We start from the raw sequence: 24,115 nt of genomic DNA, 5'->3' as shown, positions 1-24,115 counted from the left end.
GAGGAGCGGGCGGGCGGAATGGCGGCGTTGCGCGGCTCGCGCTGCTGGCGGCTGTGGCGGCCGTGGTGCCTCCCTCCCGGCGCCGCTGTCGCGTTCCCGAGCCGGATGCAGGCGCTGCAGGACCGGGCCGCGGCGTCGCTTCTGTCACTAGGGGCCGCGCCGGCACCGGGCTGCCGCTCCGCGTCCCGATTGCCGCCCGGAAGCGGCCGCCGCGCAGCACCGCAGCGCACGGTGAGAACTTGGGGGGGGGGAATAGGAGGGGAGTTCTCGCTCCGGTCCCGCTCCCCCCGCCTCGGGGCCGGAACCCCGCCTGGAGGTGTGCGGGCAGCGCCCGGCCCCTGACCGAGCTCTCCCCCTGCAGCTGGTGTCCTGGCGAGCGCTGGGAGCCGCCCTCATCCTGTGCGGAGGGCTGCTGCTGGCCATGAAGAGGGTGAAGAAGGCGAAGGAGGAGAGTGAGTGTTTCCCGGCGGGGGGTCGGGGTGGAATCGTGGAGCCCTTCTCCGAATTGCTGCTCCTTTGCCTTCCTGCTTGCATTCTCACGCGCGCTGTTTCTGTCGCGTTCACGCTTTCTGCTCGGAGCCCCGCGAGGGGTGGGAGAACCTTCCGCTGCCCCGGGAGCTGCGGTTCTCTGCACGCATTTCCTCGTTTTTAATGCTGAAGTCTCACAACTGCCGGATGTGTTCGGTTCGTCAATGCGTACGGAGCCGGGCCACACAACTCTCCATCTCGTGCACCTGCGACAGCAGTGTGACAGTCCAGTGACGATGAACGATCGTTGTGGTTTTTGGAACATAGCGATCGGTACAGAAGTTTGGCTGAAGTGGAAGGCACTGCTTGGGAGCCTTTTCTGCTTGGGAGCTGTGCGCAGTGGGTGGCAGCAGGGCTGCCCCACTGCTGCTGCTCCGGGGCCTGACCTGCAGGGATGGGGTACAGATTGCAGTGTTGGAATTCACCTCCTCCTGCTGTTCCTGTAGAGCTGGAGAAGGAGCGGAACCGAGGCATCGGGAAACCGCTGCTGGGAGGGCCCTTCTCGCTTGTCAGCCACGAGGGACAGCCCAGGACCAACAGAGACTATCTTGGCCAGTGGGTGCTCATCTACTTTGGCTTCACGCACTGCCCCGACATTTGTCCCGAGGAACTGGACAAAATGATTGAAGTGGTCAATGAAATTGGTACGGGGATTGGGCTGTAGGAGGGCAAGGCTTATCGTGGTGACCTGTTGCCTGTGGGAGTAAATGCCTGTCTTAAAAAATGCTGTTAATTAGCATTCAGTAGTTGAATTAATTACTGAACAATACATAAATCAAGCTTCCTGTCTCTCGGATCAGGTGTTTGGGATGTGACAGCACTGACCTTTCTAGAACAGAGGATTTCTGTTTAATAAGGCATGGCCATGGCAGGTTACATGCAATCGTGTTCTGCACCAGCGCCCATCTGTCTTCTCCTCTCAGCAGGGCACAGCCTCCAGCTGGAGCTGTGCACAAGCACAGAGCGTTGGTTTTCATGGCATTTATTTACTTCTTTCAGAGATAGTATTATAGAAATTAAGCAACACCAAACAGCCTTTTTTCTTTGCTACTTAGGGAGGACTCAGGTGGATGTTGTAGCAATCTGCCTCTGACTGTGTTTGAAGGGATATTAGGAAATGGTTTTTAGGTTGCTAAGAAAAAAGTGTAATAGTTGATGTTTCTGTTCACAGATAGAATCCCGTCCTTGCCTGATCTGACCCCACTCTTCATCACCATTGATCCTGAGAGGGACAGTGAAGAAGCCATTGCCAGATATGTTAAAGGTACAGGTTTTTTTCTATCTTGGAGCTTTATAACAATCAGTAAAGAGTAATGAAAAGGAGGCTTCGAGAGGATTCTTTTCACTTGAATATCTAAGTGTCTTTTTTCTCTGTAGAATTTTCTCCAAAGCTGGTTGGATTGACTGGTACCAGAGCACAGATTGACCAAGTGGCCAAAGCCTTCCGCGTGTATTACAGCGAAGGTCCCAAAGATGAAGACAATGATTACATTGTGAGTAAATGTAGGGCCTTTGCCTAATGGAAGGTTTTAGTTGAGAATGGGATAAAGATTTTAATCAAAAGACAGCTGCTGTAATCTGTGCTGAAGCCCTCTGTGACAGAGCCCTGTTGCACCCACATCTTGAGCTGAGTTATAGAGGTGTGAACTGAGGAGCCCTCTTACGAGTTCAGCGCCTCACTGAAAACATAGCTCTTGGAAACATGCAGTCCAAGTTCTGCATGCAGAATGCATACGAGCTCTTAGGCTCATATGGCCTGATAATGAATTTAACTGCTTTTTTTCATCACATAACCAATTTGATGGACTCTTTTCCCATGTGCTCCAAAGTGAAAATGGAACTGAGGAATTACAGATGATGAAATGCAGAGAAATCATGTGCAGCTTGGGAGGCCAGTGAGCTAGAAATGTTTGGAAACTGACAGATAATAGAGGAAAGTAGCACTTTGGTTTTGGTCTGATCCAGTGTTTTTATCCTTACTCTCATTTTTCAAACTGCCTGACTGCAGCAAATAAATTATGCATGTGGGCAAAAGACTGGTGGAACAAAAACATTGATGCATGTAAAGAAAAGGCAAAAGCAATGCACAGTCTCTGTAAAGGGAAGACAGTCACCATGGTAAACGTACTCATCTGGACTCCTAAAAGAGTGTCAGGTGGGACATCAAGAACCAGCTTTTGCTTGAAGTGTCAGCTCAGTAGCTAGACGGCAGTGTCCAAGACAGTATGTTTGGGTGCAGGGAGGAGATTGCTGGGGAAATTCAAAAGACATTTTATCAGTCTACTGTCAGTCAAAAGGTACTGCCTCAAATCAGATTTATGAAAGGGAGATGCAAGAATAGGAGGATTGGCAAAGAATGTGGACTAAGTAGAGGGGAAAAAAGTCTGTCGAATCTTACACTGAATGTGTGAACAGAGTTTCAGAAGAGATGGAAAGAGGTCGCAAAAGCTGAAGGAGGGCTGCTGTTTGTGAATTAAATCACATATAGATTCTAGCAAAGCACTTACAGGTTTTAATACACGGATCTCGCCATGGGAAAGAAGTGTGTAGATGAGAGCAGCTTCAAGGGAAGCTGGAAGGAAGAATAAAAAGAGACCATAACTACAAATGTTAGTAATTATGAGAAAGGATTCAGGCTCCAGAGAGAACAGCTGTGCTGTGCTGGGGTTGTGCTAAGCACCTGGAAGCCTGGAGTGTGAGAAGAGCAGTGGGAGACAGTGAGGAAGAAAGCAGTGAGTTTGGAGCAGAACAGCCTGAGAGCCGCAGCCGTGGTGCCACAGGGAGCAGTGTGTGTGCATCAATTCTGGCTGCAACTCCAGCGAGCTCTGTGTATTTGCTACAGGAAGGTGAGAAGACACAAGCCTCTGAAACCAACTGGAAAGAGGATAACAGCAACAGCAAATCTTGGAAGGACAGCTTTAGGCTGGTTTTGTGCCTGCCTGTCACCAAGGCAATTACTGCTCTGCCTCTTCTCTCAATAAGGGCTTTTTTCCTCATTGTGTCGTGCACAGGGCTGCCTTCCAGTCAGTGAGTCAGCATGGTGCTTGTGCAGGAGCGAGCGCTGTGTGTTCTGTGTGCTGATGTGCGGTGGGGAGGAGGCAGAGATCAATTCTCTGCTTGTTTTGGCTTGAAAAGAACATGGAGATGAACACTTACAAATAATCATTCCTAAACTTCTATTTATATTTTGCAAGTATTATTCGAATATTGATAGTTCCTATATAATAATCTCAATTTCGTAATTAATTACAGAGCGTGCAGTTTTTTTATCTTTTGCTTTATTTCATGGTTTGGAAGATTGCACTGAAAGTCGTACAGTGATCTTGTGCACTCATATAGTGGCAGTGCACCACAGCTTGAAAAGTAGTGGTCTCTTGGCTGTCCTTAACCTCCTGCAGGCACGGAGTTCAGGATCTATGGGCAGGCAGCCTGTTCTGGATTTGTGTTGGTGGTAGTCTCATCGAAGGGCAAGAAGGTTTGGATTATAATTCAAACTCCTTTAAAAGGTTCTGGTGTTTGATTTTGTGGTCATTTCTCATTTGATACCTAGAATAAAATATTTTAGTTAAACATACTTCAGTAAAATTTTAAGAAACACAAATGCCATTATGGAAAAGCTGTAAAATGTAATGCATCCTTTTAGCTTCTGATGCTGGAAATACTTAAGCAGTTTCTTGGTTCCAAACACAGACCTGCTCTTGGTATGTGAGTGCATCTGTGTCGTTTTTGTTCAGTGGCACTAAGGTTATGTACTCACTGCAGATTCCTGGCCTCCATTTTCAGTTTATTATGTCTTTTCTCATAGAGGTGCTGTCACGGATCACCCGGAGATGTTTTAAATATACTTAAAATGAAATTATTTTTAATATAAATAAAATTGGAGTACCTCACACTTCCAAACCATTGTTACTGTTAATTTTTTTCAGGTTATTTCAAATTCTGTCCCATTATCTCTCTCAGACTCCGTGTGGTGTCTGCAGATGCCATCACAAGGAGCCAGCAGAGGGAACCCTCTCCCAGCACGTGGTGTTTCCCTGCACACCGGCTCCTGTGTCTGCAGCTCCTGTGTCCCAGTGATGCCCTTGGTCCCTTTGTTTGCAGTGATGGCGAATTCTCTTTACTGAATTATCTCCATTTATACTGGATTTACATGATAAGAGCAACAGAAGCCTGGATACCTTCTGGTGTTGGAGAGCATTAGGAGAATTAGAAGGAAATTGGGAAAAGTGAGGGGGAAAGGCCACCAGCCTGTGCCTTCCCCATGTTTTCCCAGCCCTCTGTGTGCTGAGGGAGGGCTGCCTCTGCCTGGGGAGGATCTGTCTGCATACAGAGCTCCTTCATGCATCCTGAGTGCCAGTGAGGAATTTGTTCTGTCAAGTAGAACAACAGAAGGTCACTCAGGTGATGATAAAGTTTCCCAGATCTTACTTTAGCTTGTTGGCAAGAAGTCTTGTTGGACAGCTGGATGCACCACTGAATGGAGCATGGTTGATGCTGTCTTTGAGAGTTGTGCGGGATCTTTTTTCACCAGATAACAATGTGCTTTCTTGCAGGTGGATCACACAATAATAATGTACCTGCTTGGGCCAGATGGTGACTTTGTGGACTATTATGGCCAGAATAAGAGAAGTGCTGAGATTTCTGCTTCTATTGCTGCACACATGAGGAAATACAGATCATAAAGTATGAGGTCTCTGGACATACATCAGCTGTAGGGTTGGCTGTAATTGGGCATTGTTTTCTGTGGAGCTCAAGCAGAAATGCATGAGTGTAATGTCCAACCACCATATACCTCTTTTCTTCCAAATACGAAAGGCAACAGTACTCAAAAATCTACAGAACCTTCCTGCTGGATAGCATCTGCAGAGAAATCTGGACTACAGGTTGAAATTCAGGACTTCTTGGAAACGTTGGTGTGTACAAAAGATAGAAAACACTTTTCATTTCAGAAGAACACGTGGCAGAATTAGTTGGTATCTCTTGGCCAGACATCATCTGGAGGACCTTTGCCTTCTTTTTTTCACGCCTTCTAGGAATGGCACTTAGTATATTGTGATAGAGAGGCTGAAAGTTGTTGAGGTTGAGAAGATGAAGAATGCTGGAAATGTCAGCAGCTGCCATGCATGGGACCAGCGCTGTACCGTGCCCAATCTTCCTCGTTTGAATGCAGAAGTAGTGTTTTTTTTTTTCTTGATGATTTCTCTAAGGAAGCGCTGTTGACTTGTAAGGAAATGAGTAATGAGTTGCAAATGCGTTTTTCTTCAGATCAATGTGATTTTTTGTGTAGTTGGCCTGATTGTGCTTTGTTGAGTAATGAAGTGGGGAGGATGAAGAGGGGTCTGTGTCTGTGCATAGGACTGTTAACCAGATAAAATTTATGCAGTGCAGCATTTGAAAATAAAGATTGCTTTGTGTAATTGTTTATCACTTTCAAGGTTTCCAGGAAGAGCCTCCAGGTAAAGAGTGGCTGCAGTGTGTCTGGAATTGTCTGCATGTGGGGACAGCATTACTCAGAGCCCGGAGCGTATTGGCAGCTTTGCAGCGCTGGAGGGGTTCATGCAGAAGAAGTCTCACTTGCAGAGTGACTGTGAGGCATCTGTTTGCATTTTCTTTAATTTGATTTGACTGATAATGGGTTATCATCAGAACTTTGCATGCTGGTCAAAACTCACGTACCGGATTTCATCTGTGTAGAAAGTAGTGTTGATACATACAATATAGTAGGACAGGCCATTGCATGGTTTGGATGTGCCCGTCACCAGGAATTTTTGTGTACTGGTTTATACCAGGTGTTTTAGTGTCTTAGTAGAGTTTAACTTCCTTTTCAGCTGTTGAGCCTTGTTCTGGCTGCTTTGGGTGCAGTTAGCAAATGAGCAGCTTCCAAAGGAAGTTTCTCATGCTGGGTCTCATGTTACTTGGAGCCGTGTCACATCCAAGGTGTTACCAGTAATGTCTAGCATGAGTGGCAATGGCAATAATAATTTTGTTTTCATAGAGTCAGTATTGTTTCTGAGGAGTCTCATCTCACCTTTTATTTTTTCCCAGAATCCCAGAGGCAGTAAATTAATTCAGTTCAAAACTTTCCTTATAATGAAGATGTTTGGCACCTTCTAGCTCTGCGTGCCTCGTCCTGGTGCCTTAGGTGGGAGGCACCCTTCCAGCTGGCATTTCTGTGTTGCTGGGAAATCTGCCTTAAAGCTGTACTCAATTTTGTTGCTTGTATGTATTAACTATGTTGCATATGAAGGTCGCTCCGAAAGTAATGCCTCCTGTTATATTGGCCCATGTTGTCAGAGGTGGACATCGGTGGGACGGCAGTAGAGGCTGAACCTTCCCACCAGTATCTCGTTATGCGTTGCTGTGTGACAGACGGCAGCAGAGGGCACTGTGACACAATGGTGCCTGACATGGGAGTGCGTATGAAGCAGAGATGTGTCATTGAATTCCTACATGCAGAACAAATGGCACTTACTGACATGCACTGATGCTTGCTGAATGTTTATGGAAACCAAGTGGTGGATGTGAGCACAGTGAGGTGATGGGTGCTGCATTTCAGCAGTGGGGACAGCAACAGTGGGTGACCTCTGCTGATGCAGATTGTTACGAATGTAGCATGCAGGCTCTTGCTCATTGCTGGTGAAAACACAGCTAATGATAGTGACTATATTAAAAAAACAAAACAAAACATTTTGTTTTTGAGAAAACAAAATTGCTCTATCAATTAGTGTTGTTGTGCTCTTTGTAGCTGTGGTAGCTTCCATGGGAATAAATAGGAGGCATTACTTTCATAATGATCTACATATTTTCTGTGCAGCCCAAGACAATTCCTCTTCTCTCAGTGCAACCCAGACCAGCCCAAAGGTTGCACACCATGTGCTAACAAGCAGCAGTGAGCAGTGCTGGTACAGATGCTGCTGGGAGGTGTGGGGATGCTCAGCTCCTCCAGTGCTCCCCCTTGTGCTGTTAAGCCTCTGGGTCTTGGATGATCAGAGGGAATCTTCAGACTGCCTCTTTAAAGCCTGATTATGCTTCTCTTGGTTGCCTAAGGTACCTCATGGAAGAAAAACTTAATTTTGGTACTATCATTTGAATCTTTACAGACTGAAAAGGTTCGTAATATATACTCTTCTGAAAGGAATGGAAGAGACATATCAAAGCTAAAAGTGCAGCAGCTCGATTGCAGAGTTTAGAGAGAGAGGATCTGTTTGTTTCAAACCCAGTTTTACTTAAACTGATCATTCAGGAATGGATGGTTGTTGTTTGCAGTATGCAGTCACCTCCATCAGGAACACTCATGGTCTGGGGACCTTCTCTCTGGCAGTGTGGGGGATCTGCATCAGGAGCAGTCACTGAAGTGCCAAAGCTGAGGACAGTCCCAGGTGAGGTTTGTCCCTGCCATCCCTGTGAGTGGCCTCCTGAACTGAAATTCCCTTGTGGGATCTCTTACCACTGTCAGTTTTTCACAAGGAGTGCATGTGATGCTTTGCGTATAGTGGAAGCTGATGTAAAGGACACCTCTGTGCAAAAAATGTAACGAATGGGAGTAGGCTGTGGATTGCTTGGCACTGCGATTGTCAGTTGTTAGCAGAGCCAGTAAAGAAACACTGAAAAATTGATTTCTGTTCCTGAAAGATTGCTGTTCAGTGGCAAATCACTGTGAAATGGCTACTGCTCTCTTTTCATATATGTGCAGCAAAATTCTGTAATGAATGCACAGCTGACTGCCAGATTTAAAGGGAAATGTTCCCCTCAGTCCATCATGGCACATCTCAGCAGGGCCGCACCATGCCTGTGCCAGTCAGAGATGGAGAGAACAGGCACAGAACCGGCCAAGATACCAGGACCTGCTGCTTCATGGCCAACCCCAGGCAGAGCACACCATAGGAAAGATCATGGCTGTGCAGGATGGGAAGGAAACTGCTGGGAGATTGTGTGCGTTCCTCCCGGCCCTCCTCCCTTCCCTGCTGGGGGCCAGGACACCTGCTAGGGATGGCAAGGAGCACAGAAGCACTTACACTGGGCAGGGGCAGGTTTCCTCCTGAGCCTGACTGCCCTTCAGATGAAGGCTTTACTCCGAATGCAGAGATGAAGGTATCTATGGGATAATTGTTCCCAGCAGGATTTTAAGATAAAAATGCTCTGTAACAGGTTGGGCTGTTGCCTTGCTGGTCATGGCATTCCTCAGCTGCAGTTTGTATTCTATTATTCTAATACTATTATATCCTCTGTTAAGTTCCTCACTTTACTGGTGACAGAGCTTGCAGCTACTTCGCATGTGAAACTCGTATCGGCAGCGTGTCTGTTCCCTCTAGAAGCCTCCACTGTCTTTATCTTGAAGAAACGGCCTTAATCTTAATCTTGAAACATATTAACAACTTGTGTCCAGGTAAATTCTGTAGAAGTAGCTGCAGCCCCTCACCCAATGTCCTGGCAGTAATCCCTACCAGACATTAAGAAAATAAAGAATAAAGCTGTGATCTGTTGTTTCATACCCAGTGTGCAGCAACCACAGGTACGTGGCAGCAGAGTGCAGCAGGTGATGGTGTGCAAGGACCTGTGTGTTGCTTTCCTGGGCTTTGCCTTTTTTTGTACCCATTTGAGCTTTTTCCTCTCACACAACCCAGATTTCAATCATTTGTAATTGTAATAGGTGTGAAGTGCCTCCTATTCACTGCAATATGCGGTCTGGTAACTTCAGCCTGTCTTTTATGCAGCCTGGTAATTTCAGATTGTATTTGCTCATACAGAAATAGTGAATCATTCCTCACCAGCACAGCTGCAGGGATGGCTCTCTGCCATTCAGGACTTTGCAGGCTTCTAATGTCTCATTTTCACCGCCAGATCCCATCAAGTTTTGCTCTCATAGATTCATTTTTGATGCCAGTTTCATGCTTGTTGCAATCTTTGTTTTTCTTTGCATAATTTCTCATACAACTGCGACCTTTCCAAGAAGCAGGATTAGTGATGGAGATGTGAGTGAACTGACACATCCTACATGATGCTTCCTTCCTTTCTCCCTTTCTCTCACAGTCAGTTACGCTCTCTTCCGAGCACTGACCTGACGTTACCTTGGAGCCCTCGGTATGACTCTCAGGTACTTCCTGTGAGGAGCAGTTCAGGCACAACCTCTTGTTCTATATGGAGACCTTCTGTGAATCCCAACTTCTTGCATGTTTGAACCCTTCAGGAGAGCATGTAAGGAAGCAGATCACAGGGTTGCTTTCAAAACCGACATTCCTTATTCTCGCCTTCTCAAAAAAAGCCCAAGATAGGTCCATTGCTCAGTGGACCTTCACTGAACCTGGAAGCTACTAAACTTTCGGAAACAGACAGATAGCACCAGTGTTATTTTCCCCCTGGGTTGGACTGTTGGCTTGCAGGCCACGGGAGCAGCAATCACCTCATCTGCAGATAGAAGCAAGGAGGGAAGCAGGTTGGGAAAATGGCAGCAGGATTTTCAAGCTCCTCCCTGGTTCCGTGTGGCGCAGCTGGCTGCTGCCACCTGTGCACATCTGTTTTCCTGCACGTCTGCCCTGCCTGCATGCATGTCTGCAGATGGGACAGCGTGACACAAGCCCGGCAGACGGAGCTGCTGCAAGAGAGAGCTGTCTTGTGTCCAGGAACCAGGAGCAGAATGAGTGCCAGCGAAAGATTCACTGCAGATGAAACCGTGCTGTCGGTTTCCTGCCTCTGTGGTGTTGTCAGGCAGGCAGCAGTTGTGCCCATGGGCGTTGCAGCCACCAGCAGCAGTAACACATAGAAAGGTCTGGTCCTCTGATCCGGCGTGAATTCTGGCTATGTGGCTTCAACGATTCCAGGACTTACATCCCATCTGCCAGCACTACAGAGTTACCAGATGGCACCAATGTCTGCCCTGTGATGGCTGTGTCTTATTAAACAAGAAGAAAATCCTGAAACACATTATAGGTGTTATTAGTTCTCTGTTCCTGTCAGCATCTGTGCACATGGAATGGACACTGAGAACTTCAGGATCAAAGTTAACCCTTTCCTTCTGAGTTGTGGTTGATTGCTGTCAAATCTGATGGTTTATTTGCAGTGAACCCACCTGGTTGACAGAGTTGAGGATGTGGCCATACTGACACACCTGCATGAATCTGCTGTTCTCCACAGCCCCGAGGGCTACTGCTGCTCTCAGATGATCTGTGTACGTTTCTCTTCATTGCAAGGGAGAAAAATCAGCTGCCAGGGAGAGGGGCTTCCATGACTTCTCTTCTGTTTTTTTCTTACAGACCCACTCGGGCCTCTTCTGTGTCACTGTCAACCCCTACAGAATCACAGAATCACAGAATTGTAGGGGTTGGAAGGGACCTCCAGAGATCATCGAGTCCAAAACCCCTGCCAAAGCAGGTTCCCTACAGTAGGTCGCACAGGTCGGCATCCAGGCAGGTCTTGAACATCTCCAGAGAAGGAGACTCCACCACCTCCCTGGGCAGCCTGTTCCAGTGCTCCATCACCTCACTGTAAAGAAGTTCTTGCGCATGTTTGTGCGGAACTTCCTATGCTGCAGTTTCCAGCCGTTGTACAACCCGGAGGTGGTGTTGGCCTACCAAGGCAAAAAGCGCCAGGAGGCCCCTCCACACATCTTCTCCATCTCTGACAACACCTATCAGTTCATGCTGACTCCTGCCAAATGCTGCTCTTACCTGCTAGGGGCTCACTTGCCTTAAGCCACCTTCTGCAGTGCACTACCTCAGCGCCTCGTTCTGTGTCATCTTGCAGATTTTCTACTCAGGCTCCCAGTTATTGTACTGTGGAATTAGGCATGCCTACCTCGTTTCTAGGTGATGCAAAATCTGCTCTTGACTGCTTTCCCTGTCTCCTGAAATTGGCTTTTATTTTTAAATTGCTGTGCTATAATGGTATGGCACAATATCTGCATTTCTGGTCTAAGCATGAAGTTGAGCATCATAAGAAGAACCACAGCAAAAGGTGGGTGCAGTTAGGTAGGACGTACTGCCTGGTTTGCAGACCAGCATGTGGCTTGAGGCAACTCTGTTCAGAACAGATCTGGAAGGAACATTTTCCCCAGAATACATGGTTTCAAAATTAAGTTCTGTCCTGTATTAAACAGCAATAAATAAGGTAAAGAGTGATAAAGAGGGAAGCAGAGGGTGGAAAAATGGACAAAAAAGTGGAGCACAGGAGTGGAAGAGAGGAGGAGGGAAAGAGCATGCATCTCTTTGGCTTTGCTCGCAAGCTTTTTGGTTCTCCCCTTCTATGACACTGGGTTGCTGCTTCCCTACCACTTCTCTGCAGCAGTTCTTCTTCCCTTTGCAGGGTGTGAAAGTCAGTCAGTCCTAATCACATAAGTAGATCTGTCCCTTTGACCTTTATCTCCAACAAAGCAGGTGTATAAAGCTTTGCTCCATGCTTCCTTTCAGCAGCGGACAATTGGGTGCAGGGAAGACTGAACGCAAAGTGTGTCATCCAATGCTGAGCACTCAATGGAGAGCTGGCCAAGAAGAAGGAATCCTGGATGAAGGTATGAAGCTGAAAAGCATTGCAGAGGGACACTTACCAGCTTGTGACTGTGGTCAGTATCAGTGACAGACATTGGCCTCAAAATATGAAGTGTCTTCTATTAGCTTCAGCCACTCTCAAAAAGCAGTAAGAGCAGGGACTGATTGGCAGTGAGAGACACAACAAATACAAACCACCGAGGCTGCCAGCGTCACTGCCCAGCAGCCTCTCCTCAAATGCAGATAGATCTGGGGGATGCTGTCTGACAATGCTGGAGGCACACGCTCCAATTTCTCAACATGAGCTGAGAGCAGTGAGCATGAGTGAAACTAGGAATAAAAGGAATTATTTACCATTTAGTCGGAGTGCTAATTCTTGGTGCTATAATGAAGAAGCTGGCACAGCATCAGGCTGTACAGCGTACGGTTGCACATGATTGCTGAGCTGCAGCTCCGTCACAGTCCCACCACATACCCTGTGGTGTTTCAATCTCTTACTCAAATATTCTCACAGGGTGCGCCTGAGGATCAAATAATCTGTCAGCTCACTGCTGGAGGCTGCTGGGGATACCAAGGTGTGAGGAATGACAGCTCCTCGCGCTTCAGAAGTAGTTGTGCTCCACAGGGTTTGCCTCTGCTCTCCTGCATTTTGCATCCTATTTGCCCATTTGTTGCTTGCATCTGGGAGCCAGTGGGTGGGAGAAGTGCTCCTACTGACAAAAGCATGGTTGTTTTTCAGATACTGATGTGTTTACAGCTTTTCATGTTCACACTGCATGGCTTGCTGCCTGTTCCTCAAGATTCCCTGTCTCCAGTGTTTAAGTTTCACCACCACACCATTACTCTTGTTTCCTTACTAACTGTTCCCTTTATCCTGGGGAGATTTCATCAGTGTCTATAAATACTTGAGGGGAGAGTGCAAAAGAACAGAGCCCGGTGGTGCCAGTGACTGAACAAGAGGCACTGGGCATAAATGGAAACCCAGACAGTTCTGTCTGACCATCAGAGAGCACTGCTGTGCTGCGCGGGAGGCTGAACACTGGCACAGATACCCAGAGATGTTTTGGAGTCTCCCCTTTGGAGATATTCATGCATATCTGTCCCAAACCTTCCACTGTCCCACACTACTCCATTCTTTCCTGTTCCTCAATAACTAAAACTTCAGTTATCAATGTTATTTTCATCCTAAATCCATAAAGCAGCACCTTACCAGCTACCAGGAAGAAAATTAACTTCATCCCAGATGAAACCAGAACATTCTGCCTTCCCTCCTCCCACATGATTCTGAACTCTCATCCCTCTGGCAAGTTCATCTCAGCCGTCTTCTCCTTTTGCATACCAGTTCTTCCTCAAGTCTTCCTGTCATTTAAACTCAAAGGTAAAAGAGCCTGATATCTGTTTGCTTTAAACATTTACGCAATTTAATGTATATAAGCAATAAAACTTTTTTTTAAAGTATTTTTTATTAAAACATAAAAAAGAGAGAGCACCAAAAGCACAAAATGAAAGGGAAGGTAGCTCTCTGAAGATGAAGCAGCTATCAAGTTGTAAGTCTAACTGTGTCTCCTCTGATCACAGTGTGCACCTGCACAAAGTTACCTGCCGACGCACCCAGGGATGCGGTCAAAACAAAGCAGGCAGAGCAGTGCCTGAGTCTGGGACAGGCAGGCCTGAGGCCTGCCCTCGTGTCCCCAGCGAATTCTCAGCTCCCTCCTGGCTCCCATCTCCTGGGCTCTCAGGTCCCACCGCGTCGCCCTGCAGCTTCACAAGCGTCATCCCCAGAAGCGCTGACAGGCTGCGGGGCTTGTGCACAGAGCTCTGCAGTTGCCTGTGCCAGGAGGATGGCTGTCATTTGTCTCCCTTCAATCCTCAGCGCCCAAAGCTCAAAATAACCCCCCTCGCAAGGCTCCTGCGTGGGGCCGGGCCTGCTGCTGTAGATGATACGCCTCCATGAATAGCACTCGAAGACATTCCTCAGCGGGTAGCTTGCCTTCTATATCTCACTGCGGCGTGCTGCCATGCAGGAGCTGGACAACTGTGCTGTGTCCTAAGATGGCAGATGCTATTCTTGTCCCAGAAAGTCTTGCTCCGTCCGGCACAGCTCCTTTCTCAGCTGAAATGTGAACAGTCAGGAGCCGGCCGGAGCGGCCCCTCTGAAGCCAGTGGAAATGGCAGTGTGTGAACGCGGCTCCTGGGTGCTTGCCCTGCTCTGCTGGGATGTGCTGTGCCACCAGGAGCACGGCTGCTGCACAGCTGCCGTTGGTGTTCAGCTTGGGGTGCGTGTGGGCATCACTTCTCTTGACATCGACAATGAGAAGCAAAGTCTGTGGATGTGAAAGCTCAGTTCTTGCTGCTCAGAATGAGAACCCAAATCCATGAATCCCCTCCCATCATGAGGAAGGCAGCAGCACTTGCTCCAAGCTTTCTTCAGGGCTGGCAGCACTGCTGAGAACCATGCCTCTCTCAGCCGGGTGGAGCAAGAGCAGGCCATGCTGACATCCAACACTGAATTGGGGCCCCAGCGCTTGACATGTGAGATGAGCCACGAAATGCACCGTAATGTGGCTCTTGTTGAAAAAATTAATAAACTGGAAAACAAGAGAGACAAAGTATGAGTAACCACAGTGCTGAAGTGCTGATGGGAGTTTGAAATTGTGCTGGGGAGAGCAGGGAGGAGACGAGGACAGGGAGAGCAAGACGTGAGTGTGTGGAGGAAGAGGGCAGAGCGAGAAGATGGTGGAGGATGTGGGAGTGGGAGAAATGACAAGTGAGCATCAGGTTGAGGGAAGAATGGTCAGAGGAAACAGGAAGATAAATTATTGGTAAGCACTAAAATGATTATATGCATATGACCATCTAACCCATGGGTGTCTGACCTTTTGGCTTGCCTAGGCCATGTGGAGTGAAGAGGAAGCCCAGCTTGTGGCTACCTCCTTTGCATGTGGGTTTTTTGGCAGTTGAAGAATAGGATGAGAAGGAAAACAACAAACACAGCGGAGGAGGAGAATGGAGCAGAGGCTGAGCAGCTTTGAGGGATGCCAGGAAGGAGAGTTTAGGTATGTAATGGGGAAAGGACCAAATCAGTGATCTGAGCCAAGGAGGATGTGTGCAGGAGGAGCAGAGGCTGGGAAAAAAAAAAGACAGACACTGCTATAAAGCCTGCTGTATGATCAGGACCAAAGTGGGACACTGATGTGAGGGAAATGGAAGATGTATTGCTCACTGCCTTATGGAGAACAAGGGTCATTTTGCATTCTCACTCTATTTGTGGAGTCAGGATGCCTGTCATCTGACCAGGGCTTGTGCAAAGGTCTTGAGAAAAACATCAGTTCATAGTGGCCGTAAACAAGGACCTCTGAGAGAAAGTTTAAAATAGATGCAGCTGATGGGCTTATATAGAACTGCTGTCCTGTGTGGACTGTGTGGACTGCAGGAGAACTCCTGAGCACAACAGTAGCAGTTCAGTTCTAGCAGAACAAATGGTTGAAAACATTTCCCTTCAGACACTCTATCAGTAAAGCCGCGTTCAGTAGTTCACAGTAAGGAGCCCCAGTAGAGAAGGAAATCACACAGGACACAAGTTTTGCTGTTAAAGGCTTCAGAGCACTGCTCTTACAGCTCCAGCAGAGTGGGCACCACCATCTCCACATGCCAGCAGCTCCCTGAGGTCCGCACAGTGCTGCTTGGAGAAATACAGTTCAGTGTACATGGAGGGTTTGGAACTGAACTAAGGGGCAAGCTGCAGGCTTAGCAAATACATGAGGCAGAGAGCAGTGCAGGGTCAGGGGATGGCTCTGCTTTGAGACCCTACAACTGGGAAGGCATTGGTCAACTGCAGCAGCAGGGCACTTTGAGGAATCTGAGGGACTAACTTGGAAGGAAGGGAACATACACCTGTAATGTTCGACAAAGCGGTAATTGAGTGAATTTGGCACTGCACCTTGAGATGCTCTGGGCAGCCTGGTCTGTTGGTTGGTGACCCTGCCAATGGCAAGAGGGTTGAAATTAGATGATCCTTGAGGTCCTTGTCAACCCAGGCCATTCTGTGGTTCTCTGATTCTATGCGGCAGATTTGGGATACGTTTTCGCAGGCCATGGTCCTGTTTGAGATGTTAAACAACTTTCTCTCTTCCTTTGGGCTCAGTATTCGCTTCTCCTTTGGCATAAACTCAGACCTTCTCAAGAACTTTGTGACAAGACACTCAAAGAGAAACATCTGTCCTTAGAAGACTTAAAGTGAGGTGAGCAGGTAATTACCACAGAACGGAGAATGTAAGAATTGCCAGACCCCCCCAGCTGCTCATCACCAGCTGCTCACATGGGGGCACCCTGGCTGCTGGCTGTCTGGTGGCACATCACCATCACTGTCTTCTGACGGAGCTGGTCTGCTTTGTGCAGCTAATTTGCAGTCCAGAGGGAGCAGAAACGTGTATGCTTCCCTGTGTCTGTCAGGTGGATACAGAGAGCAGTTAAGGAAATGTTTATGTTGATCACCATGAATAAAATGAGTCTGTTGGCAAATTTCCTGAAGATGCAAAAGGAACTTTTTTGCAACATAGGAAGTTAGTTTAGAAAATATTCTGCTAAATAGGTAACTGCGCTGCTGTGACCATGGCACTCAGAAGATCTTACAGTGTTCTAACCTTGAAAAGTCTTAACATTTAAGGAGAACAGGATTATACAAATTCCAGTATCAGTATATTTCCACTTACAGCACTGAAACCTGCCCAGAAGTGGGATTTGTGCATCTGTCTAAGATGAGTGTCAGCAAAGGAAGATATCACTTCATTGCTCTCTTTTTTAGGATGCAGTTGTTGCTAGTTCTAATATTATGCACCTAATCCTAATTTTCCTTCCCTCCCCCTTTTGCCACTTGCTCTCTTTCTTCTCTGTCTTTCCCGGAGGCCTCATAGCCTGCCCACCCCACTCCCCTGCTCTGTAACTGGAGCCCCTCAGCTGCTTTGGTGGGTGACAGAAAGGGCATCCTGAATGTCACCTCCTTGGCAGTGGCTGCTGCCCAGATCTCTTCCGCTGATGTTTGCATGAAGAGCCTGAGTAATGGTGCACCTCTGATAGCTTACAGCTGGTCATCCCTCCACAACAGGTGGCCTCTTTACCTGTCTCTCTGCAGCTCTGCTTGCTGCTTTGAGCTGCTTGAGTCTCACGCACTGTCATGTTGCTGAAAGCTGCATACCACATCATCCTTGTAAGGCAGGCCATGCAACACCAGCCAAAAAAACCCTTTGTGTGGCTGCAACCAAAGGTCAGCTCCTCTGCCTATTCGGTGCCTCTGAGCTGTGTAGGCCAAACCCTACAGAAATCCAGTCTCTGAAAGGAGAATTGGGGTTAAGAGGTACCAGACAGCAAGTAAATGGGGTTAAGAGGCTACCAGACAGCAAGTAATAGTCTCCAAATGTCAAGTCAGTGCTTGATGGTGGCCACAAAAGGCCTGATCATTAGGAATGGTCAGGATCAATTGAGAACAAAACAGAAATCATTGTGCCAGGCTCACAAACCATGTGCTCTCCACAGCTCTGGCCTGTGCAAGTAGAAAGGTTATGTAGAAAGATGTCAACGCTGATGGGAACATTGGAGAGACAGTGACTATGATTCTTCACTTTGGAAAAGGAATGATCAGGTGGGAAGATTATATGCTTTCATAAAATTGTAAATACTTTGGAAAATGTGAAAATGCATTTTCACCAGTCATCTTATATACTCTCCTTACAGAGTACCTGCCAGTCCTTTGTTCTAAGGTGATGTGGATGGCTGTATGTTCTCAAATTTATGAGGCTCTCTCTGCAGGTGCTGTCTTTCTGCTCCAGTTTTCCCACAGTTGAGTAACCCTTACAGTAGTACTCACTGTGGGAAAGGGGCAAACAGCTGCTTTCCCCATCCTCTCAAGTGGGCTGAGGGTAAGTTCTGTACAGCAGCCAGCAAAGCAAGTTATTTGGGAATAAAATTCTCAGAAGTCTTGCGGAAAACAAAGAGAGGGAGGGAGGGAGGCAGGCAGGCAGGCAGGAAGGAAGGAGGGATACTATCTAAGAGAAGGGAGGAAGGAAAGTGTACTATTTAAGAAAAAGATTGCTACACTCAGCTCTTTTCTGAATCAGAGGATAATAATCAAATAATTATCACAGCAAAGTGATCTACGGTGATCTACTATGGGAAAGCACACTGGAGCAGTGGGCACTGCTAAATAGCTGCTCCCTGAAACCAGTTACAGCTTTTCCACATCTATCCTACCAGCTGCAAGCCTGGAAAGCCAATAGTCTGTCCATATTCCTCTTCTTCAGCTCAGTAACTTTGACCTCCTCTGCAGGGGCAGGCTGATTAACACCTGGCATCTAAACTGGTAAAAAATACTTACTCAGGTACTGTCAATCAAGTAACAGGTAGCAATGCCAGGGAGAAGATAGCTTGAGACAGCATCGGATTGCCTTTGATTAGGAAGCATCACAGTGCTGTAGAACCTAAGGAAGTCTTGTCAAACAACCTAAATGTTAAAGTGTTAACTAAATGTTCGCTAAATGTTAAGTGAAGCTGGTGTTCTGAATCAGCTTGCTGTGCAGTTTCTTTCATGTTGGTGACTAAGCAGGGTGTTCTTCCTCTTGAAATTCTGAAGGAATACATGTTAATTCCTCCTAAAATAAGTCTCAGATTCAGCAGATGCACGTGGCATAATGGAGGACACATTTCTTGGCATTTGTGCCCTTTGTGCCTCTTAAGAGATTTGCTAATGAACTCAGTGGGGGAGGAAGGGAGGGGGGGCAAAGAAACGGTTGCAGCTGTGTCTTGGTGATATTGCTGCCTTTCCCAAAGTAAAAATATCACTGATGTCACATACAAAACCTCTCTCCAGTTTCTTCCAAGAAGAGCAGACAGGAGATGGGGAGGCAGAGGAGGGAAGGGGAGAGGAGGGGGGCTGTAGTTCTACTGCTTTGCTCCAAAGCCAAAGGGGGAATAGAATCCTTCTCTCGGTCAAACATCAGTGATTGAGAAATCCCTCTAATTTGTTCTTTCTTTTATTGCCATGAACTAAAAGAAGGTATGAGACTGTGTTTCTGTAAAATCCATTGCAAGCCCCTAAGAGGCTGATAAAGCAATCTTCTTTGATCCCCTTGCCTCTTAGTTCGTCTGCCTTAATATCAGATTATCTCATTTAACTGCACAGCTCACATTACAGCTGGGCATGTAGGGCAGCAGGGAACTTGGTGAGTTTCTGTATTTCGCTCTGAAGCAGTCCAGTGGTGAATAAGAACACAGGAAGGAACTCCAGAACCTCAAACCACTCTTGCTTTTGGAGAGGATGATAGTTGCAGAAATACGCTAATATATATAACAAAATTTTGCTTCTTTTGTGTCTGCTTTCCCTAGAGGGGGACTGGGCAGGGGGACCTTGCTGTTGTGACAGTTTCCTAGTATTGTTTAATCCCAATTTGCAATTTTTGTTCAAATATAAGATGGGGTTTTTAAGAGAAGTTGTCTTGGAAAGATACCTTGTTTTATACTCCCACGTTGTCTGAAATTCAGTGAGAATATGGATCTGCTGCCTTGTACAGAACCATGCTGGAGTCATGGGTATCTGGATCAAACAAATCAGTACTGAGGTTATTCTCCTGTAGTGTCAGCCATTCATATTGTAATAGGTTTGTAATCTCCCCTCCATGGTCAGTGGAGAAGAAAGGACTCCTCCATAGGAATCCAGGCTAAGGACAGTTTCTTAATTATGGAGATGCTCATTCTTCCCCTTTTATCATGAAGGGGGCCCAGGAAACTCAGAACACACACATTGCTTTCATGTGGTTGTAGGTAGGACTCCTACCACCCATGTGCACACATTTGGGCTTTAAGAGCCCAACTTTAACCCAATTTTGTGCTAATGAATCACAGCGCATTTGGAAAAACGTGCCTTGAACTAAAGTTTATTGATCACGATACTTCACAGTTATCAGTATTACTGCTTATTTTGTGAGCAAAGAGCAGACAAATTAGCAGAAATGGTCTGCTACTCTGAGTAAGCTGGGCTTTGAGGAAAAAAATACATATAGTTATTTTCAGGGGCTCTAGCAGAATTAATTAACAGTGGAAAACTATTTCTTCCATGGAACCACAGAATGACCTGGGTTGAAAAGGACCACAGTGATCATCTCGTTTCAACCCCCCTGCTATGTGCAGGGTTGCCAACCACCAGGCTGTCCAGAGCCACATCAGCTTCCCTTTGCGATTCTTCAGCATGGAGGCTTGCTAAAATCAAACTGAGCTGGATGCTCAGAATCTTGTGTTGCCCCACGTGTACCCTCCTGCTATTCTTTCATGACACCTTCATTTGCCTCTGCTCCTTCCTTCACCAACTGCCTGACCCAGCTTACCCATCTTAGTGTGTCCCTAAGGGCTGCTGAGGCACCCATCCTCTGCAGGGGAGGTGTTCTCTGGAGGGATCCCCAGCTGTACCTCATAAAATGCAATGCTCTCATCCAATTTGGAGCTTTAGGACTATGCATGGGCAGCCTGTCACAGTGCGGAAGGCAGCCACCCTCCAGAAGGAACTTGGTTCTAATCCTTGGTTCTACAAGTTCTGTTGTCTCTAGTGATGCCTGCAGTCATGTCAAGATTCCTGAGAGAAAAAGGCCATGATGTGCTTGTAAAGACAGTCCAAGTCACACAAACAGGACGATGCCCTTCCATAAGCTCTGCTAACAGCCAGGCCCTCCCAGATTCTGCATGAATGCCTCTTTTATCTACCCCAACAGCTCTTGGCTTTTTTTCCTTCAAAGCCCTCTTCCCTCATCAGATCACATCCAGGCTGGATGGGGCTGTGAGCAACCTGGTTTGGAGGGAGGTGTCCCTGCATGTAGCAGGGAGTTGGAACCAGATGATCTGAAAGGTCTCTTCCAGACCAAACCGTTCCATGATCTCCACGTGCACATTTTTTGCTTCTTTCCACATTCTCATCTCTTACACTGCCACCTTCCACTCATCATTCTCTCTCATTCCCTTTCCCCTCCTTCCTCTGACCTCAACCTGTCCCTGGTGGGATTTCCTTCACACAGCACTCACAGAGCTGTATGCCAGCCCTTCCCCTGCCCATGCTCAGAACCAATGGTCTGTCAGAGGAGCAGCACATCCACACAGGCATTCCTGGTCAGGGCTACTGATCGCTGGGGGAGGATCAGCTGTCCCCAGGTACAGGAAACTCATAACCCTGTTCTTCAGACTCAAGGGCATTGACCCACAAGAGGAGGTTTCCTACCTGAGCAGAAGTCGAGCAGCTCTGAGCTCTCTCCAGCCTTCCAGGGCTCAATAGCAAGGGGTTTAAGGGGATCCCTGTTAAAGGAGATGTCTGCCCTATCTATCCTGCGAGCATTACAGACTCTGTGTGGCGTAGACACATGGACAAGTTACTGAAAGCTGAGAAGGTTAAAGGTTTCTTAGGCTTCACACAGAGATAGCAGGAAAGTGCTTATGCTTCTGTCTCCCATTACTGGCAGTGACACAGATTGTACTGTTTTCAGTACAATTTCCCATCTGTGGCTTGTTTTTGCTTTAGTCACATGTCTTTCACCAGCTTGAGGGGGTTTGTAGTTCAGAAGTCTTCACCACTGGGATGGTGAGAAATATCTCAGGAGTGACAGATTATGCAATCCTTTGATCTCACTCCGTACAGACATTTGTGAAGAGTTTTCCTAATGACTAACTAGTGCCTCTCAAGTTGTGATTTTTGATCAGTGTCCCTTGTTACATTGCCTACTACTAATTGGAAAAGTTTAGAACATTGTATTTTTAACTGCCCTACATGGAACTTAGTCCTTTGCTCCTAACATTAAAAACCCTGGAAGTCTCTTTGTAGGACTACTTTTTGAGACCCTAGACCATCTTCATCATTTTAGTTCATATCCTTTTTGAACAGGAGAGCCCCACAGTGGACAAACCATTTCAGATGACAACTCAGTCATACCAAACAAAAGGGATTTTAGCTTCTGATAGTCAACTGAACATGCTCAGAGCATCATCCAGTATCTTTGCCTTGTTTCCAGTGAGAGCACTCATTATCCTTCTGGGCACCCATCTTAACTCCCAAGTCCTTTCTAGCAGGGCTCCTGCTGAACTGGTCAGTTCCCAGCTCATACTGACACCTCAGGCTATTTTTCTCCCAGCTGTGAGCTTTCCACTTGTCCACACTGATCTTCATAACATTTGTGTTCATCCAGTCTTCATGTCTCTTAATGTATCTGGAATTAAGCTCTGTCATTTGTCATCTGCCTAATTTAGTGTCATTCACAAATTGGACAAAGTTGAATTTTGTGTCATTGTTTGAGTTGGCTCCTTGAATTCCTTTCAACCAAATTCCATTCTACAAGGAAAAAGAAAATCCCCAGGAAGCCTTTGTTTTTGAAAAGTTGATGGGAAAGAAGAAACAAGCGAGACTGACTCAATAAGGTTAAAGTTAGTAAGGCTAATAAAACCTTTTTACAGGTTTGAAATAGTTGAAGCTTGTACCAGCGCACTGCTTCTAAGTGGAAACATGCAGTTTCCAGCAGTACATTTGCCATAGTGGAATTTGTTTGGACAAGTATTTAATATGCATTTTGATTTAGAAAAATATGGAGAATTTCTTTGTCCAGATGAGCACAGGACAGTGATGGCTGTCTACAGCCCCTAAGATGTCAGAGATTTGTAACCATGTTTTCCCTCCCTTCCTCTGGCACAGCGCTCTGTTCTAGTCAGAGGAGCAGAGGGCTGGAGAGTAGTTCTCAGGGGAAAAGGCTGAGGATCACCAGTAAGAGATTCCTTTCCACGCTGCGAAACCTCCTGTCATACAAGTACACTGGTGTGTTTCCAGCTCATGACCTCTACCACACTGAACGCACATGTGAGGGAGTTTCCCACTAACCAACATACAGGTTCTTCCACTTTCTCACTTTGTTCTCATTCTGACACCCTGCTAAAAATCATCCTCTCATTCTTTGTCTCTCACCACTCAGGAGAAGAAAACCCACATCTGAAAAGGTAGTAGACAGGGAAGCAGCTGCCTGATCTCCACCTCAAGAGGGATCTATTTTCAGCATGCCTGAACCCCTCTCCACCATGGAGAATATGAGCGTTGCCTCGCAGCGCTGCTGCACAGGACAGTCTGTATCCAGAGATGGCCTTCTGTCTGCTTCTGCTCCTTTACCTGCTGTGCTTTGCTTCTTGTCCCAGAAGAGTCCAGACCTGCAGAAATGAAAGCAGAATTGACAGAAAATTCATGGCAGACAGAAAGCTTTGTGTTTTTGTAAAATAGTATGAAGAGATATATGTGGTACAACTACTGCTGATTATATTTGATATGGCACCTAGCTGTATTTTCTACATCATATAATGTAACCGTACCTCCTGTTACAGTTGGATGGGATGTTATTTAAGCTGATTTGCAAACAGCTTCGGCTATTGAGTCACTTTTGCCAGCATGAACTGAAGGATTTCAGCTTTCAGACTTGTCCAGGCCTTTCCCATTTAAACTGAAGAGTTGTGACTGTTAACAGGCAGCATTAGCAAGCAGATGTAGCTCTGCAGATCTACTACAAATGGTGGGAAATTAGTGAAAATATGTTCAAAAAACAAAACCAGAAAGCAACCTTTTAAGAGTCACATGAACAGAGAGATGCATTTATTTCTCACAATAATAAAATTTGAATTCAGATATGCTGTGGCAGCCCTGGAAGGTAAGGTGAGGTCTGGGAAGATGTCCTGCTGCGCTGGGAAAGCTGTGCAGCTGCATTGTTGTGACCATGGAGTTTGACTGCAGTGATGAAGTTCCCCCTTCTTCCTAATAACTCTATGCTTGAAGAATTCTGGAATTCATGGAATAATTCTGAGAATGGCTGGGGCACTAAATGGATCTTCTTTACAGTAGCAGGGACAGGCAAGGCACTGATCTCTTCTCTGTAAACAGTGGTGGGACCTAAGAGAATGGGTAGAGCTGTGTCATGGCACCAAGCCTGCTGAAGCACACAGAGTGTTTGGACTCAGAAATGTGGTTTGAATTTGGAGTGAATCTTTGTGGAGCCTGGAGTTGCACTGGATCATCCCATGGGTCCCTTCCAACTTGGGATATCATAAAATTC

At 46.7% G+C, this 24,115-nt stretch overlaps 1 protein-coding gene and 1 long non-coding RNA gene across 2 annotated transcripts; one reads left to right on the top strand and one right to left on the bottom strand.

The window, feature by feature from the left end:
- Nucleotides 1-8: 8 nt before the first annotated feature.
- Nucleotides 9-5,941, top strand: LOC125702283 (protein SCO1 homolog, mitochondrial). Its single transcript, XM_048965361.1, is given in 6 exon segments — nt 9-314; nt 316-452; nt 975-1,172; nt 1,700-1,792; nt 1,906-2,021; nt 5,082-5,941. Coding segments are annotated over 6 exon segments (969 nt in total). The 5' UTR covers nt 9-18; the 3' UTR covers nt 5,211-5,941.
- Nucleotides 5,685-23,219, bottom strand: LOC125702291 (uncharacterized). Its single transcript, XR_007380513.1, has 2 exons — nt 21,262-23,219; nt 5,685-19,593 (listed from the first exon to the last, which is right to left on the bottom strand). It is a non-coding gene; the product is annotated as an uncharacterized LOC125702291 (long non-coding RNA).
- Between the last annotated feature and the right edge of the window lie 896 nt (nt 23,220-24,115).

The sequence above is a fragment of the Lagopus muta genome, chromosome 18 (genome assembly GCF_023343835.1).
Source record: "Lagopus muta isolate bLagMut1 chromosome 18, bLagMut1 primary, whole genome shotgun sequence".
NCBI lineage: Eukaryota > Metazoa > Chordata > Aves > Galliformes > Phasianidae > Lagopus > Lagopus muta.
This window is presented reverse-complemented; position numbering and strand designations above follow the sequence as displayed.